Below are 17,763 nucleotides of genomic sequence, written 5' to 3' on the forward strand. Positions count from 1 at the left end.
GGCACCTTAAAGACTAACAGATGTATTTGAGCATAAGCTTTCGTGGGTAAAAACCTCACTTCTTCAGATGCATGCAGTGAAAGTTACAGATGCAGACATAAATATACTGACACATGAAGAGAAAGGAGTTACCTCACAAGTGGAGAACCAGTATTGACAGGGCTAATTTGATCAGGGTGGATGTAGTCCACTCCCAACAATAGATGAGGAGTTGTCAATTCCAGGAGAGGCAAAGCGGCTTCTGTAATGAGCCAGCCACTCCCAGTCCCTACTCAAGCCCAAATTAATGGTGTTAAATTTGCAAATTTAACCAGAAACCTACTGACCACTATACTTACCTACATGCCTCCAGCTTCCATCCAGGACACATCACACGATCCATTGTCTACAGCTAAGCCCTAAGATGCAACCGAATTTGCTCCAATCCCTCAGACAGACACAAACACCGACAAGATCTTTATCAAGCATTCTTAAAACTACAATACGCACCTGGGGAAGTGAGGAAACAGACTGACAGAGCGAGAGGAGTACCCAGAAATCACCTACAACAGGTCAGGCCCCACAAGGAAAATAACAAAACACCACTGGTCATCACGTACAGCCCCCAGGTAAAACCTCTCCAGCACATTATCAACGATCTACAACCTATCCTGGAAAACGATCCCTCACTCTCACAGACCTTGGGAGACAGGCCAGTTCTCGCTTACAGACAGCCCCCCAACTTGAAGCAAATACTCACCAGCAACTACACACCACAGAAACACTAACCCAGGAACCAATCCCTGTAGCAAACATCGTTGCCTACTCTGTCCCCATATCTACTCTAGTGACACCATCAGAGGACCCAACCACATCAGCCACACCATCAGAGGCTCATTCACCTGCACATCTACCAATGTGATATATGCCATCATGTGCCAGCAATGCCCCTCTGCCATGTACATTGGCCAAACCGGACAGTCCCTATGTAAAAGAATAAATGGACACAAATCGGACATCAGGAACGGTAACACACAAAAGGCAGTGGGAGAACACTTCAGTCTCCCTGGACATTCTATAACAGATTTGAAAGTAGCTATACTTGAACAAAATAAACTTCAGAAACAGACTTCAAAGAGAAACAGCAGAACTAAAATTCATTTGCAAATTTAACACCATTAATTTGGGCTTGAGTAGGGACTGGGAGTGGCTGGCTCATTACGAAGCCGCTTTGCCTCTCCTGGAATTGACACCTCCTCATCTGTTGTGGGGAGTGGACTACATCCACCCTGATCGAATTGGCCCTGTCAGCACTGGTTCTCCACTTGTGAGGTAACTCCCTTCTCTTCATGTGTCAGTATATTTATGTCTGCATCTGTAACTTTCACTCCATGCATCTGAAGAAGTGAGGTTTTTACCCACGAAAGCTTATGCTCAAATATATCTGTTAGTCTTTAAGGTGCCACCGGACTCCTTGTTGTCATAAAGATAAAGATCACTTCATATCACAATATGCAACGATTTGTATCTTTTTTTTTTTTAAATGTTGACAGAGATGTGTTGATAAGAAAAATGTCACCCTGGCTGAATTACATATGTGGAATTGAATTTGCTCCTACTCATCAAATTCATATAGAAAAACAAGTAGGGCTGTTCATTAATCACAATTAACTCACACAATTAATTCAAAAAAATGAATTGTAATTTTAAAAATTAATCACGATTAATTGCAGTTTTAATCACACTGTTAAACAATAGAATACCAATTGAAATGTTTAAATATTTTTGGATGTTTTTCTACATTTTCAAATATGTTGATTTCAATTACAGCACAAACTACAAAGTGTACAGTATTCACTTTATATTATTTTTATTACAGATATTTGCACTGTAAAAATGATAAACAAAAGAAATAGTATTTTTCAGTTCACCTCATACAAGTACCATAATGCAATCTCTTTATCGTGAAAGTGCCATTTACAAATGTAGATTTTTTTTTGTTACATAACCGCACTCAAAAACAAAACAATATAAAACTTTAGTGCCTACAAGTCCACTCAGTCCTACTTCCTGTTCAGCTGATTGCTAAGAGAAACAAGTTTGGTTACAATTTGCAGGAGATAATGCTGCCTGCTTCTTGTTTACAATGTCAACTGAAAGTGAGAACAGACATCCACATGGCACTGTTGTAGCTGGCATTGCAAGATATTTACATGCCACATGCGCTAAAGATTCATATGTCCTTTCAAGCTTCAACTACCATTTCAGAGGACATGCGTCCATGCTGATGATGGGTTCTGCTCGATAACGATCCAAAGCAGTGCAGACTGACGCATGTTCACTTTCATCATCTGAGTCAGATTCCACAAGCAGAAAGTTGATTTTCTTTTTTGGTGGTTCAGGTTCTGTAGTTTCCGCATCGGAGTGTTGTTCTTTTAAGACTTCTGAAAGCATGTTCCATGCCCTCAGATTTTGGAAGGCACTTCAGATTCTTAAACCTTGGGTTGAGTGCTGTAGCTATCTTAAGAAACCTCACATTGGTACCTTCTTTGCATTTTGTCAGATCTGTAGAGAGTGTTCTTAAAATGAACAACATGTGCTGGGTCATCATCTGAGACTGCTATAACATGAAATAAATGGCAGAATGTTGGTAAAATAGAGCAGGAGACATAAAATTCTACCCCCAAGAAGGTCAGTCAAAATTTACAGTAACACATTATTATTATTTTTTTAACGAGTGTCATCAGCATGGAAGCATGTCCTCTGGAATGGTGGCTGAAGCATGAAGGGGCATACGAAAGTTTAGTATATCTGGCACCTTGCAACGTTGGCTACAAAAGTGCCATGTAAATGCCTGTTCTCATTTTCAGATGACATTGTAAATAAGAAACCAGTAGCATTATCTCCCATAAATGTAAACAAACTTGTTTCTCTTAGTGATTGGCTGAACAAGTAGGACTGAATGGAGTTGTAGGCTCTAAAGTTTTACATTGTTTTATTTTTGAATGCAGTTATTTGTTGTACATAATTCTACATTTGTAAATTCAACCTTCATGATAAAGAGACTGCACTACAGTGCTTGTATTAGGTGAACTGAAAAATACTGTCTTTTGGTTTTTTACAATGCAAATATTTGTAATAAAAATAAAGCGAGCACTGTACACTTTGTATTCTTTGCTGTAAGTGAAATCAATAGATTTGAAAATGTAGAAAATATCCAAAAATATTTAAATAAATGGTATTCTATTGTTTAACAGTGCGATTAATCGTGATTAATTTTTTTAATTTCTTGACAGCCCGAACAACATGCATGCATTTTGGAAGAGCACAGGGACCCATCTGCAAAGACCTGGTGTAATAAATCCCTCCAGGGAGCAGAATTAATTTGTCTTTGAATAGAAATCAATAAGCTTTAGACTTATGCATTAGTACAAATGAGCTCTTTTAATCAAGTGTATCTCTCTCAAGATACAATATTGCCAAGATTTCCTTGCTTTGGATTTAAAGTGTTTACAAACAGGGAAGGACGTCTCATTTTTAAATGTATCTTGCCATGTCTCTTCAGTGAAATCCTTTGATCTCTCTCTCTGTATATATCTGGCTGTTTCTTAAACTCATTTATACTATTTGTTTCAGTGGACTTTCTTGTCAACCTATTCCATGTGTTTCTTCTTTGCCTGAGATAGTTCTGTCTGAATTCTCTTAGGCAATCTAGAAATGAGGAACTATTTATTTTTTATAATGTTTCTGTGCTGTGAAGTTCTTTCTACCTAGCCAAAATCAGTTTGACTGTTTAGCTTGGCAGGGCCATGACTACCTTATACTTACAAGGCATGTTTTCCAGGGCAGTTGAAATTATCTTTTGAAATGGAGACTAAACCCAGACTACCACTACTACTATTTTAGGTGAGGTTTAACCAATGATTGGCACTGTAAGAAAATTGCATCTTTTTATGTGTTTGTGGTGGTGGTGGTGGTTTTTGGTTTGTTTTGTTTTGTTTTTTTGAGGCTTCATCTGGGGTTCTCTAAACTCTAGCGCCCCCCCCCCCCCCCAGCCCAGCCAATTTACAAACTAAGGAACTAACTCATATGAAAAAAGCATGAAGGTGTTAATGTCTGCCCTAAGGGCTTTTCCTGATGATAATCTCAGGCACAAGCTTTTCACTGTTAGGAGGCTCAGGACAGATCAGAGTAGGCATTTAGCATTTTAAGGAGCCAGAGTCTTGTCTGCATGGATTTCAGATCATATTAAAGCCCTGACTTTAATGCCTTCTGGCACAAATTTATTGGAGATCTGTGGACATCACAAACTGATAAATTGCAAGTTGCACTTCCAAAGAGGAGAAGGAGAAGAACAACAACAAAAACACAGCATCAAGCAGAATGGTTCTTACTTGCAGCCATTAAAACCAGGGAAATTCCAAGTTAAGGTTACCTCACTGCCCAAACGTGGCTTAGGTGAGATTCTATTACAGTTACATCAGTGTAAATATGGAGTATTTCCATTAAAACATTATGGCCTGTTAGTGCAGTTTCATGTGATCCTCTGTCAGAGTAGCCCACAGCACTGCTTATTCTGATCACTGATGAGTTATTTATTTTTCCAACACGGACTGCATGCTGATGGAGCAAATATTTGATAGAGGACCTTGTGTGCAGCATTGAATAGGTGCCAATAAGTCAAGTTAAAGGCATACTCAGTTTAAAAATAAAAATTGCCCTCCTTTGGAAACTTTTAATATACGCTTGTTACAAATATAATATTTAAAATTCCTGTAAATGAAAAAGATGAGAGAGAGAAAACCATTGCTTCAGTTTATGTTGTGCACTTGTCAGTGCTTTTTGTCAAGTAATTTTCAGTTTCTTCTGGATAGTTAGTCATTTCCCTCTTTCGTTTGTCCATGGGGAAGGGGGAAACGTGATTATTAAAAAGGAAGGAAGGAAAATGCACAGGTATTCAGAGCTGATACAGAACCTGAAACAATTTAACTCATTTTGGAAACTGACTAGATTTTATGTTGATCATATCACAGTAAGGGGCTTTGAGAGCCTTCAGTTGAATCTCTTGCTTTTCTGAGTTTGCTAGAACGTTAACGTTATTTTAGGGCAGTTTTATTTTTAGTATGTTATTAATTTTTACATCCGAGGATACAGTGTATGTTCAATACAGTGTTCTAGAAGAGATAAGTTGTGGTTCTGCTCACTTTAAAATACTTCTCAAAATCCACTCTTTACATATGTGTTTATAAAGTAAACTGCTTTGAAAGAAGTTTCTCTCTCTCCCTCGTCTACTGGATTCCAGGGCCAAATCTGCCCTCACATTACTGATTTAAATCTGGAAGTACTCTACTGGTGTTACTTCAGACTTAGACTAGTGTAGGCGAAATCAGAATAGACTTCTTCAGTCTGTGTATCTAGCACGGTGCATGAAATAGACATGTTCACTCTGGCACAGAGAGAGAGTACTTCTGTAGTTCAGATATGGTTGGCTGCCGTTTTCAGTCTCAGAAGTGGCTGCATTTTAACAGGAGTGTATATGCACTATTTAGCCTCCAGTTCTGCAAACACACACAATTTAACTTCAAGGATATGAGTAGTCCCATTGATTTGAGGCATAAGTGTTTGCAGGTTTGGGGCTATAGTTTGTAAAGTTCTGTTAGATAAAGAAGGAAATGAATTACCTACGATCTGTTACTGGTCTGTGTACAGTGCCTACCACGGGAGTCGTGGTCCATGACGAGGGCTCCTAAGCGCTAATAATTAATAGTAAGTGTAAGATATATTTATTATTACATCATAAGGTTTCTGTGCTTTCTTTCTTTAAATAAGCTTTGAATGAGTCTGCTGGATAGTTTAGATTAGGACTCCTAAAATGATACTTTTCTGTGTATATGCTGCATGTTATGGTATTGTGCTTAGGGCTGAATTAATGTTTCTTTTAGTTGTTTTACTTCGAAGTGTAAAACGGTGGATATGCTTAAATGTCTTATCTCCTGGCTCTCTGCAATCTCTCCCCCGTGGTGCCTGCAGTCTGAGAGCTCCCCAGACAGCTTCTTGTGTTGTCAAAGCCAATATTGCTGCTTATGTTCCTAAGAGCAGAATAGCCAGCAGCTCTCCCTCAGGACAACACAGTTCAGGTCCAGGTAGTGTGAAATCTGTATCTGCTGCCATGGGGCAGACACATGTAACACAGCAGGCAATGGCTATTTAAAATGTATTGATGAAACTAGCCTTACATAATAGTGGAATTCCTTGAAACAATAACTACACTTTTCAAAGGTTTAGTAACTGCTTTAACTCCATTAATGTCAGGGGAGTTACTCCAGGGATGAATTTAGCCCCAGTGTTTATTAGTAACCTCTTAAAAAAATGACAGGTTTCAGAGTAGCAGCCGTGTTAGTATGTATTTGCAAAAAGAAAAGGAGGACTTGTGGCACCTTAGAGACTAACCAATTTATTTGAGCATCAGCTACAGCTGTAGCTCACGAAAGCTGATGCTCAAATAAATTGGTTAGTCTTTAAGGTGCCACAAGTCCTCCTTTTCTTTTTTCTTAAAAAAATGAGTAAGTAGCATCAATTGAAGGAGGATTGTTATGTGATAGCTGAGGGGTGTTGCCAGCTCTAGTGACATTTGCTGTTTTTCTTAACAGCCCCTGCTGCTGGAGTCAGCTGATTACTTGAAAATCTCAGCTTTCATTTAAAAAAATACAAGTTTCTAGCCATCATGGCTTCGGGGGGCAGGGCGGAAAAAAGCTTGAAAATGTGACCTCCTCCCTAAAGGCTTGAAACCCAGAAGGCAAATTAAAAAAACGCAAATTTCATGATTCTCAAACTAATCTCATGGCCTGATCTTGTGAGTTTTAAATACTTGGGTTTGGTAGTACTGCTTACTGTAACCCATGGTGTAAATCAGTTTTGCAAAACTCTTCATATCCACAGTAAGGCATTATTTTGACAGATTAATAAAATATCCTACTTGTTTGTTTTCATGATCAGTCATCGTGGTAGAGGGAGGGCAAGCATCTTTTGTGTTTGGACTGGTACATTTTAATGACAATTTTTCTAGGCTAGTCCAGAACTGATGCTGGGTCACAACCACACAAAGCAAGAGTCCACATCACCAAACCACTACATGTTGGGCGCTTCTGGAAAGCATGCTTGGCAATCTCAGAAAATGTTAGGGGTTTCAGAGTAACAGCCGTGTTAGTCTGTATTCGCAAAAAGAAAAGGAGTACAAATTTATTTGAGCATAAGCTGTAGCTCACGAAAGCTGATGCTCAAATAAATTTGTTAGTCTCTAAGGTGCCACAAGTACTCCTGTTCTTTTTTCAAAAAATGTTACTGCTATTGTTATCATTTACATAGTGCCCTAGAATAAGATACAAATATACTGTATAGGTTAAGAGGGAAGTTGAAAATCAAGATTGAGGTGCAGTTACAAATGTGACAAGACACTTTCAAAAGTCTGTTTTCACCATTCCAGGTATAGCCTTAACTTTCAAGAGCATTGCATTTCATGGGGGTGAGGGGAGGTAAGACAGTGAAACAACCATATTACTAGTAAGAGGAATAAATTATTAAAGTAATGCCAGGTGTGACAAGCAGTTTTTATAGATTCTTCACCCTTCCCCTTAAGTAAATCAGCATCTAGGATTCAGACATCCAATCTCAGTGCGGTGAGAGAAGTAAATTTTAGTGGCTGAATTTCTTACTGGCCCACCGTTCTCCCTTTAACCCTTTATCAAATCCTGTAGCCACACCACACTAATTATCCTGAGAATGGGAGGGGTTGCCATGGTGGCCGAGCACTTTTTAAAGCACAGGAATGGTGTTCATTATTGTTCAGTGTCTTTAGCTGTGGGGAAAAGGTCAGTGTGGCAGTTGTTTTCTATATAAATTTTGGCCTCTGTGCCAAAGAGGAGGCTGAAATGTACTTGCGATGTCTGTAAAATGGTGAATGTTACTGAACTTTATAGAGCTATTTGGACTAAGCAGTTTGGTTCCGAAAATTTTTACTGCCCACGGAGCTAAGCACGATAAAATATTGCTATGAGGGAGAAATGAATGAAAGGAAGATTGTTGTGATATTAACATCTTTGTTTTAAATGTTGATTGCTTTTTGTGGGGGGGAGGAGAGGTTGAAATTAATACACTAATATTTCTGAAGTTCCCTTCTATACATATTTTGCTTTGTTTTAAACGTCTAATAAATAGAACATAAAACTAATACATTAGTTTAATTGTGACTGGCAGCAACAGGAGATATATAACTGAATGAAGTTGTGCAGTTCTAAAATAATTATTGTGAAGTTGTGTTTTCTTAGGATTACTTGTGATAAATAATGCACCATTAAAGTTCACCGTTTCACAAGTAATGGAAAAAGCATTTTGAACCAGTGTCACTTAGCATTTGACGCAGCTCCCACTGATGTCCATTGACTGCAGTGGGAGTTGGATCAGGCCCTATATAGCCAATTAGTCATATGTGCCATACTGTGCACGCAAGTCTTACTCAGGTAGATGGCCTGTATCAGCAAAGCAAGTGGTTTACCGTAAGCAAGTGAGTAGCCCCACTGAACTCAATGGAATTACTCACCTTATGTAGTTAAGCACATATGTATGGACTTTTCAGGGTTAGGGATAGAGTGCTCAGTGCCTTGCAGGATTGCCACCTTACACGGACTTTAGTCGCTTTTTTATGGTTGTAATTTAAAGAAGAATTTGATTCTTCCACTGCAGTATCTGGTCAAGAAGCAAGATATGGCAAAAAAGTAGCCGTGGATGCTAAATAAGAAACACCACTGATGGTAATGTTTAGGCTTTAATATGCGAATGATCAGGTTTATAACTTATTTGGTGCATCTCTTTTCTAAATAAAAAAGGATGCTAAAATAGCTAAACACAAAGCTAAAGAAACAGAATGATGTGGCTGAATATGCTAGGTAAATAAATGCTTTCTACTACGTACACACAATAAAATGACCTGTCTGCTGCTTTGCATTGGTAGCCAAAACATGACTAGTATGAAATAATAGTAATGAAATATATAACTAATCAGAAGAGGGAAGAAACTGACAAAGTTTTCATCATCAACTTTAAATAGGAAATGAAATGTCTATCGTTGTTACAAAAATAAAAACACAACACACACACAAACCTATTCCTTAGCTATTCTAATTAGTCTCAACCCCTGTGTTTATCTCCAGGGAATGCAGATTAAGGGGGTTTATTTTTTTCAAGCTATAATTTTGTAGCTATTAATTTAGCAATCCCTTGGTGCTTTCTACTGTTTCATTATTGAGAGCAATGTCTAGTTACTAAATACAAGTGAAATAAAAAGAGATGGCTGATTGGGTTAAACAGGGGTTGCAGTGCTGCAGATATGGAGATTACATTGTGTAATTACCCTTTTAGTTTGTTTTATCCTGAAGAGATGCTTCATATTTCCTGAAATGTTCATGTGTTTAGAAACTGTACAGCCAGTGAAAGGTATTTTGGGTGTAGGAAGCTCTGACTTGGCTCCATGCTTCTCTGATTTGTATGTATAGCTTTTCATTTATTTTCCCAAGATCTCACATTACAAATTTGATAGAGACCATGTTAATATCCGTTATTGTTAAGTTATTTTAATTTTAAAAATCCATTTGTTTTAGATGCCAGACCAGTTCGACCAGACAGTGGTGCTTAACCAGCTACATTATTCTGGGATGCTGGAGACAGTGAGGATACGACGGGCTGGCTTTCCAGTGAGAAGGCAATTTCAAGATTTTTATAAAAGGTAAACATGCAGTGGGACAATTGTATGAAACAAACATAAATCCTGGATATTGAGCTCATGCTCTTAACTCAGAGGATTAGAAGAAACCTTATGAAATGGATGGGGGCGGGGGAGAAGGGATAACTCTATTGTCAAATGAAGAGATAAGTAATTTAAAAAAAATTTTTTTTTGTGGTGGGAACCAGGTATAAAGTCCTAATGAGAAACTTAACTGTGCCTGAAGATTTAAAAGGGAAGTGTGCCGTCCTCCTTCATCTGTATGATGGTACTAGCACCGAATGGCAGCTTGGAAAAAATAAGGTAACATAATCTTATTAGATGGTTGTCCTCTTTCATTCCATGGCTGTTGCTAATATGAGTCTAAGGACAGTATTTAGGCAGCTCCCAACTGCACAGCTGTGGTTGAACTTACTGTTTGTATTGGGGTAGAGCTGAGTTGGCCCCATTGTGGTGGGTGCTGTACAAACACATAGTAAGAGCTAGCCCTTGCTCTGGAGAACTTAGTTTAAGACTCTGCAAACACTTAGGCATGCAAGTAGCTTTACTCATACAAGTAGACCATGTGAGTCCAATGGCACTACTCAACGTGAATAAAGCTTCTCGGGTGCATAAGTGTTTGTAGGATCAGGGCCTAAAATGTTAGATTCTAACACCCTTACTCACATGGAGCAGTACCTTGCTTTGCGAGAAGACCCATTCATTCCTATGACACTGCTTGCGCAGAATATGGTGGTTCTTAGTGAGTGAAATCCTGACCCCATTGAAGCCAGTGGGACCAGGATTTCACCCAGTGTTTTTAAGGGTGGCAGAAATGGACTTCTGTGGGTTACACTGTGCTGAAACTGGACATGCATGTTATCAGGCAGTTAACTCTCACTTCTGCATCTTCTTCATGCCAAATAACTAAAAAAAAATTTTTTTTTGAAACGTATTTTAGTTCATGAGCAACCAAACCCACACTTTTTTTTGTTTGGCTACAACACAGAGAAAAAAGCTTGATCTCAAACAACAGGCCTTTGCAGAGATTCCATCCTTCCTGTGAATGTATGCCCCTAGCCTCCTCAAATCATTTAATAGTATTGCACACATAGATATTCCATTTTATGGGAGTCTAAGAAACAGTTAAAAGTATACTGGGCAAAGTACTAGGGAATATACTGTAAAGAATAATTCCGAATTGGTCAAGATGGTCCTGCAGGCCTCTCATCTGTTACTGCTATGTCCCTCGGTGTAACTCCCACTGATGCTACTGGGCCTTATGTATGGGCAATAAGGGGATAACAGACCCAGAAGTAAAGCTGGCTGAACTGTCAATTGTCCAGTATAAGTATTTGTAAAGAGCTTTGTTATTATTCTTGATGTGTTTTTATCATAAGGAATCCATGGCAAAGATACCTTGTAAAATCCCATTGATTTCAGTGAGACTTTCTATAGTAGCATTTACATTTAACAGTTCCATCCATTCCATAACACATCTAAAGGGCTTGAAAAGAAGTGAATGGAAGTACCACATGGTTCCTGTGTGTTGTGTTCTTACAAGGTGAAATCTCAACAAAAAAGCAGCATGTTAGTAAATCCAAAAGAGCCCATTAAGATAACATAGATAGAATTGAAACTGTCTCCCATTATATTGTGACCTAAAGACTTATAGATCACTTTGATTTACACTGGTTTCAGAGTAACAGCCGTGTTAGTCTGTATTCTCAAAAAGAAAAGGAGTACTTGTGGCACCTTAGAGACTTTAGACTAAAGTCTCTAAGGTGCCACAAGTACTCCTTTTCTTTTTGATTTACACTGACATTTGTCCCACCTTCTTGTAGACCACTGTTTACAAATAATGCTATAGATTCAAAGCCATAACTAGGTTTTGCTTCACACTGCATGTTCTTTCAGAGGCATGCAGTGTGTTAACCGTATTACACCCATTCATGTGTAGTCATGTTGATTAAACCATGGGCATTGCTTCAAAATATAGGGAAATATATAAGAGAGACTCCACACTGCTCTGAAAGCTCCATATACAGTAGAACCTTTGCAGCTGTCAGAGCTGGTTTTACAACTTTCCCAGCGATGTGCAAGAATCACCTAAGGGGGTTGGTAAATGTACGAGTGAAGCAAGTCAGTAAGGAGCTTATTTCTGAGGAGGGCAAGAGGACATTAAATTCAAACTGTACATCTTGCATAGGCACAAGATCACCTGCATCACCTGCAAAAATCAGTACAGGTAGCAAGCCAAGGGCAAAGTTGCAGCCAGTTGTCTTGATTTTTGGATCTAAATCAGAGCCTAAATGTTGTTTTAACTTTATCTGTAACTACCCTTCACATTACTGAGGAACGGACAATACAGCTCATCTGTACTACAGTAAAGAGGAAAAGGATAGCTTTGTATCCATTTTTTAAAATTACAGTATACAAAAAGAGGAATAAAACAGTTTTAACAAATAGAAAAAAAGTTACTGTTTGTGGTATTTAATGATATTATCCCTTCCATTTTGATGTAAAAGGAGTGATGATAAGATCATCGGGATTAGGGCAGCTGTTGAGATACTACTTGTTCTTACATGCCCAGATTCACGAAAGCACTCCTATTCGGGAAAACACACAAGCCCATGCTTAATACGTGCTTAAATCCATCCCCTTTTGGGAAAGCAATTTAGTGCTGTCCTGAATCAGGACCACAGTGATCTAGAGAGTGCTAGAGCAAAATTGAATAGGAAAGGACAGCAGACCCACTGAAGCAGAGGCTGTTTCATATGTGTAAGTAAAGACTCTCTGTAAAAATCTAGATGGTGCACCTTTACACTGGTGAGCACTTAGGCAATGGGACTTCTCATGCAAGTGAGTGCTCACCAACGTTGGGTAACTGTTGTATAATCCAGCCCCTTTGAGGCTCCACTCAGGCCTGGATCATAGTCTTCCATATGGGGAGTCCCCCGTGTTCATTGGTGAGAAGTTGGTTTGGTGTTTTGTTGTTGTACAGAAGTAAAAGAATTCCAGAAAAAGCCCTTATTCCTAGGGAAATGCTTTCTTTCCTATTGAAAAATGCATCAGTGCAGAATAATAAATTTTAGTCATATCTGACCGTCACCTTTTTTAATGGTTATTTCTGCCAAGTTAACAAATCCTGCTTCAAAAACAAGGGGCCATAATCCAACAGAGCTCTCCTGCTAAGTAAGCAGCTTGCTCTTTCCTCACAACACATTTCCTCGGTGCCCACTGAAATTGGAACAGTGGTGAGGATTTGGGCTCCAAAAAGCCAGGAGAATTACATCCTTTTTCACTTGAACTCCACACAAGATTTTACTCCTCCCTCATCTCGTAGCAAAACCCAACCAGTAGAGTGTCATCCCTTGAGAACTACAGGGGAGGGGAGGAATGTGAAGGCAAGGTGCAAAGCAGCTGCACAGCCACCACTACAGCCTGTGGACGGAAGTAGCAGCTGCTGCCCTCTTTGCCCCTTCTGACACACTCTTGCCCTCCTGTACCACACAGAGTTTTGGCTCAGTGAATCTAGTGTGTGCCTGTATGTCCACACTGGCCACACGCTCACTTCACCTCCACAATCCCTAACTCCAGGCTCCTATAAACAGCTGCCCCCGAGCGTGGCTCTGTGCTTCAGATGCAAAGTTTCAGAGTAGCAGCCGTGTTAGTCTATATTCGCAAAAAGAAAAGGAGTACTAGTGGCACCCTAGAGACTAACCAATTTATTTGAGCATAATAATGCATCCGATGAAGTGAGCTGTAGCTCACGAAAGCTTATGCTCAAATAAATTGGTTAGTCTCTAAGGTGCCACAAGTCCTTCTGTTCTTTTTTCAGATGCAAAGTGTCCCTGCTCTAGGCTTCCGCCACTCCTTCTGCCCCAGTGCAGCCTAACACCACAAGTCCACCATATTTCAAGCCATACATCCATAGTAGGTGCCAGACAATTCGGCCCTAAGATGCAGATGAAAGAGGAGGTCCGGAAAAGGTCTTATACCACACAGGGCACATAGCACAGAACTACATTATAGCATCTTAATCAGCACCATTATTATTAAGATTGAACCATAAAAACTAGCTCCAGGCTGAAAATGTACTTTAAAATTCCCCACTTGGTAATGGACTTTCTTTTTTGAGTTCCAGATTGTTTAAAAAATCAAGTTACAGGAGTGCAAGAAGATAATTAAGATTTACCCATTTCAGTTACAATTTACACACTACTGTAAACCTCAGAAAACAAGTGTAACTTTGCAAAGTTGGTGTGGTGTTGACATGAGTGCTGTAGCTAAGAAGGTACTTAAAAAACAGAAAATACAGAAATATATCATTTACTACAGAAGTGGTTACTCAGCATATCTTTTGCTCATCAAATTTCCAAAGTTTTTTCAGTGAGCAGATTATGCTTTCCTCTCAGCAAGTGCATGTAAATCTTACTGAGTTATTTGTCCACAGCAGTAGATTCACTGCTTAACAACAGGACAAAAATCTGCTCCTTAGTCAAGCCCCTGGACCTAAAACTGCTTTCATTTACATAGATGCTACTTCTGTTTTGATTTGTGCCCTGGCAAGAGGAATTTGCAGGAATGGGCCCTCTTAGGAGTTTGCAGTAAATTGTTGTTACTCTGAAGCAGTTTAAGCCTCAAGGCTGAATTTTCTGGCTCTGTCAGTGTCAGTCAGATTGTTCACATTGCTAAGCCAAAGTTCTTTTATGTGTGTATTAATCTTCAGAAGGATAGAGCTACTTTGAAGAAAGTCTAGTAATAATGTTGCTGACTATAGTCATTAGTGAGTAGACAATTTGGGTAAAATCCTGGCCCCGTTTAAGTCAATGGGAAAACTCCCGTTGACTTCAGTAGGGTCAGGATCTCATGGAATAGAGGAGTAATTGCCATTTTGGGGCTTTTTAGTTCTTAAGAGGAAAGTGTTCTATTTTTTTTCCTCTTAGGAAAATATATATATTGATTCTGAATTCCTCCTTCAATGTCAACTGTGGTATGTTACCTATGTAACCTTGCATCCCAGCAGCCGTTTATTATTGTTATTGTTATGTTCATGTGCATTTATAAGACATCCATCACTGTGGTAGCTGAATTCAATTAAGCCAGAACTTTTCTTGCATAGGTCTTTCTTCGGGAGTCCTTGGAAAACAAGTTGGAGAAGCAGAGAGAGATAGAAGTTACCAAGGCAACCATGATTATCCGAGCACATGTCTTAGGTTATGTAGCACGGTAGGTAACAAGGTGGGAATATTAACTAGTGGGCTGCATATGCAGATGCACCTCTTCATTGGGAGGGATTTCCAATGCTGCCTAGAGGATTATCATTCATTTCTGATAGGAATTGGGCACCCAAATTCCATAGGTGGTTTGGAAATCTCAACCCTATTTTGTCAATCCTTTAATAAAACAGGAGGTGGTTTGAATTGTTTTTAATAACTAAGATGTCAGAGTGTAGAAGATACACAGAGGAGCATTCATATAATATCATGGGTCCAGATCACAGTAGCTGCAGATCAGGGTAGCTCCACTGAAGCCTGTGGAGCTACACTGAGTTATACTAGCTGAGGATCTGGCTTATCCTGTTTGCCATTACAGAAAGAGGGAAGAGAAGGTAAATTAGGAACAATCGGTTTATGATTCTTTGTTCAAGAACAAAAGAACAATGACATTGGGTGACTGAATTATGATGATTTATTTGCTCACCTAGTTTCATGCATTATGTATAAGAGTCAGGGTAGTCCATCCCATCTGTTTACTTCTCTGTTTCCTCTATAAGTCAATAGAGGACAGTTCAATAGTTGTTTGCATAATGAGGTCATTTCTTTTCATGTGCATATTAGTCCTGTCCATATAGTCTGAACAATATGTCACATAAAACAATGCTATCTTGCTGTGTGTGATTTTTCTTTTCATGGTGCAGGATATATATCAAAACCCCTGGTAGTTTCTAACAGCATCTCCTTGTGAGGAGGTATTAAAAATGTAAGGCTGGGTGGTGTGTATTTACTTAGTTTAGACACAGCTAGCTCTCTCACAGAAAGACCATGTCCACTTTCTAGGGAGAGATAACATAAACCATAATGGGAGAGCTGTCACAGGACCGGAGTTAATACCTCTGTCTTTTTTACTACCATGGACTCTTTAATGCAGGGCAGTTACATAGAAACCTCAGTTAGCTGGTAGTCAAACCCTCTTTACAGAGAAGCTCTTTCTGTCTTCTTTCAGAAAGCATTACAAAAAGGTGCTTTATTACGTGGTTGTGATACAGAAGAACTACAGGGCATTCCTTCTAAGGAGAAAGTTCCTTCACCTGAGGAAAGCAGCCATAACCTTGCAGAAGCAGCTGCGAGGCCAGATTGCTCGACGTGTTTACAGACAGCTATTAGAGGAGAAGAGGCGACAAGAGGAGGAGAGGAGGAGGAAAGAAGAGGAGGAAAGGTGTGCAGCGTGTGCTGTTGTTTGACTGGATCTGAAAGGCAAACATCAGGTTTCATGGGTTTCAGGCTATATCACCTTTGCCTCAAGTAATCACAGCTGATTTTGTAAATCTTTACTAGTGATGACGAGAGATATGTGTAGCGTTCATGGGAGTTTCTCAGGCACACAAGGGGAGAATATACCCTTAGTGGTTTCATTTTGAGTTGCTACTTGTATTTGACAAAAAACCCCTCTGAAAACTCTACTACTGCCCTAATGAAGTCCCCTCGCCCCTTTCTTCTTCTTGCTAACTTTTTTTTTTCTTCTTATCCTTGCAGGGAAAGGCAAAGGCAAGAAGCAGAACGTCTTGCCCAGCAGGTAAATTACACTGTTAATACTTTCTGCCAGGGGTGGCAGGTTTGTAGAAATTTTGGTGGTGCCCAGAACCCGCCCCCACCCAAACTCTGCCCCCCAAACTCTGCCCAAGGCTCTGGGAGGGAGTTTGGGTGGGGGAGGAGGTCTGGGGTGCAGGCCCTAGGCTGGGGCAAGGGATTGGGGTGCAGGATGCAGGCTTTGGGAGGGAGTTTGGGGATGGGAGGGGGTGCAGAGGGAGCTGGTGACGGGGTGATGGCTGTGGGGTGTGGCTGCAGATGAGGGGTTTGAGGTATGGGAGGGGCTCAGGGCAAGAGTAGCGGTGTAGGGGGTGAGGACTCTGTCTGGGGCTAGGAATTAGGGGTTTGGGGTGTGGGAGGGGCTCAGGGTGAGAGTAGGAATGTGGGGGTGAGGGCTGGGGCTGGGGGGTTAGAGAGGCTCAGGGCTGGGGAAGAGGGTTGGAGTGCAGGGGGATGAGGGGTTTGTGGTGTTGGAGGGGGCTCAGGGCTAGGGTAGAAGGTTGAGGGTGCGGTGGGGGGGTGAATACTCTGGCTGGGGGTGTGGGCTCTGGGGTGGGGCAGGGCTGGGGATAAGTTTGGGGTGCAGGCAGGCTGCTATGGGACGGGCCAGAGAGGAGGACTCTCCCCAGCCCTTTCCCTGCTGGCAGCAGCGAGCTCTGGGGGAGGAGCCCCCCTTTCCCACCCCCCCGGCAGCACACTCACCCCACCACTGTCACTGCATGTGCTCCTAGGGCCCCTCTCAGGTCCCGGAATCTCCCTTGTCTCCCCCGTGGTGGGTGCCGGGGGGTGCTGCGTGCGCCTTCTCCCCTGCTGTTGCCCCTGACTGTAGCCTCACTGGGGGTGAGGGATGGGGCTGCCTCCTTGCTCAGCATGGGGCAGGAGCAGTGACTGTAGGCAGAGGGGCCCCCTGTGCTGGTGGAGGGTCCCACCGGAAAAGGGAAGGGTCTGAGGTGGAAGGGCAGGCTCAGAGTTGGTGTGCCCTGGCAGTGGAGGTGGGGGGCACTAGACCCTGCAGCAGCAGTTGCTGCAGGGTGGCAGCATGGAGCTGCACGGAAGAAGCAAAGGCAGGGACGCTTTGCTCCGGGGTCCAGGGAGGCGCGCGGGGAGCCGGGGGCAGCAAGAAGGGGCTGGGGAACAATCGGGGGGGCAGCAGGTGGGGTCGGTGGGGACACCCGGCCCCAAATATTGGTGGAGCTGGGCCCCTGGGCTCTGAATATT

At 41.1% G+C, this 17,763-nt stretch overlaps 1 protein-coding gene across 1 annotated transcript in view; it reads left to right on the forward strand.

Moving 5' to 3' along the window:
- Positions 1-17,763, forward strand: part of MYO10 (myosin X) — a 272,590-nt gene that overhangs the window by 215,950 nt on the left and 38,877 nt on the right. The window contains exons 20-24 of the mRNA XM_073332289.2: positions 9,633-9,757; positions 9,943-10,057; positions 14,859-14,965; positions 15,962-16,174; positions 16,492-16,531. Of these exons, the coding sequence (XP_073188390.2) occupies positions 9,633-9,757; positions 9,943-10,057; positions 14,859-14,965; positions 15,962-16,174; positions 16,492-16,531 (600 nt within the window). The remainder of the gene's footprint in view (positions 1-9,632; positions 9,758-9,942; positions 10,058-14,858; positions 14,966-15,961; positions 16,175-16,491; positions 16,532-17,763) is intronic.

The sequence above is a fragment of the Lepidochelys kempii genome, chromosome 2 (genome assembly GCF_965140285.1).
Source record: "Lepidochelys kempii isolate rLepKem1 chromosome 2, rLepKem1.hap1, whole genome shotgun sequence".
NCBI lineage: Eukaryota > Metazoa > Chordata > Testudines > Cheloniidae > Lepidochelys > Lepidochelys kempii.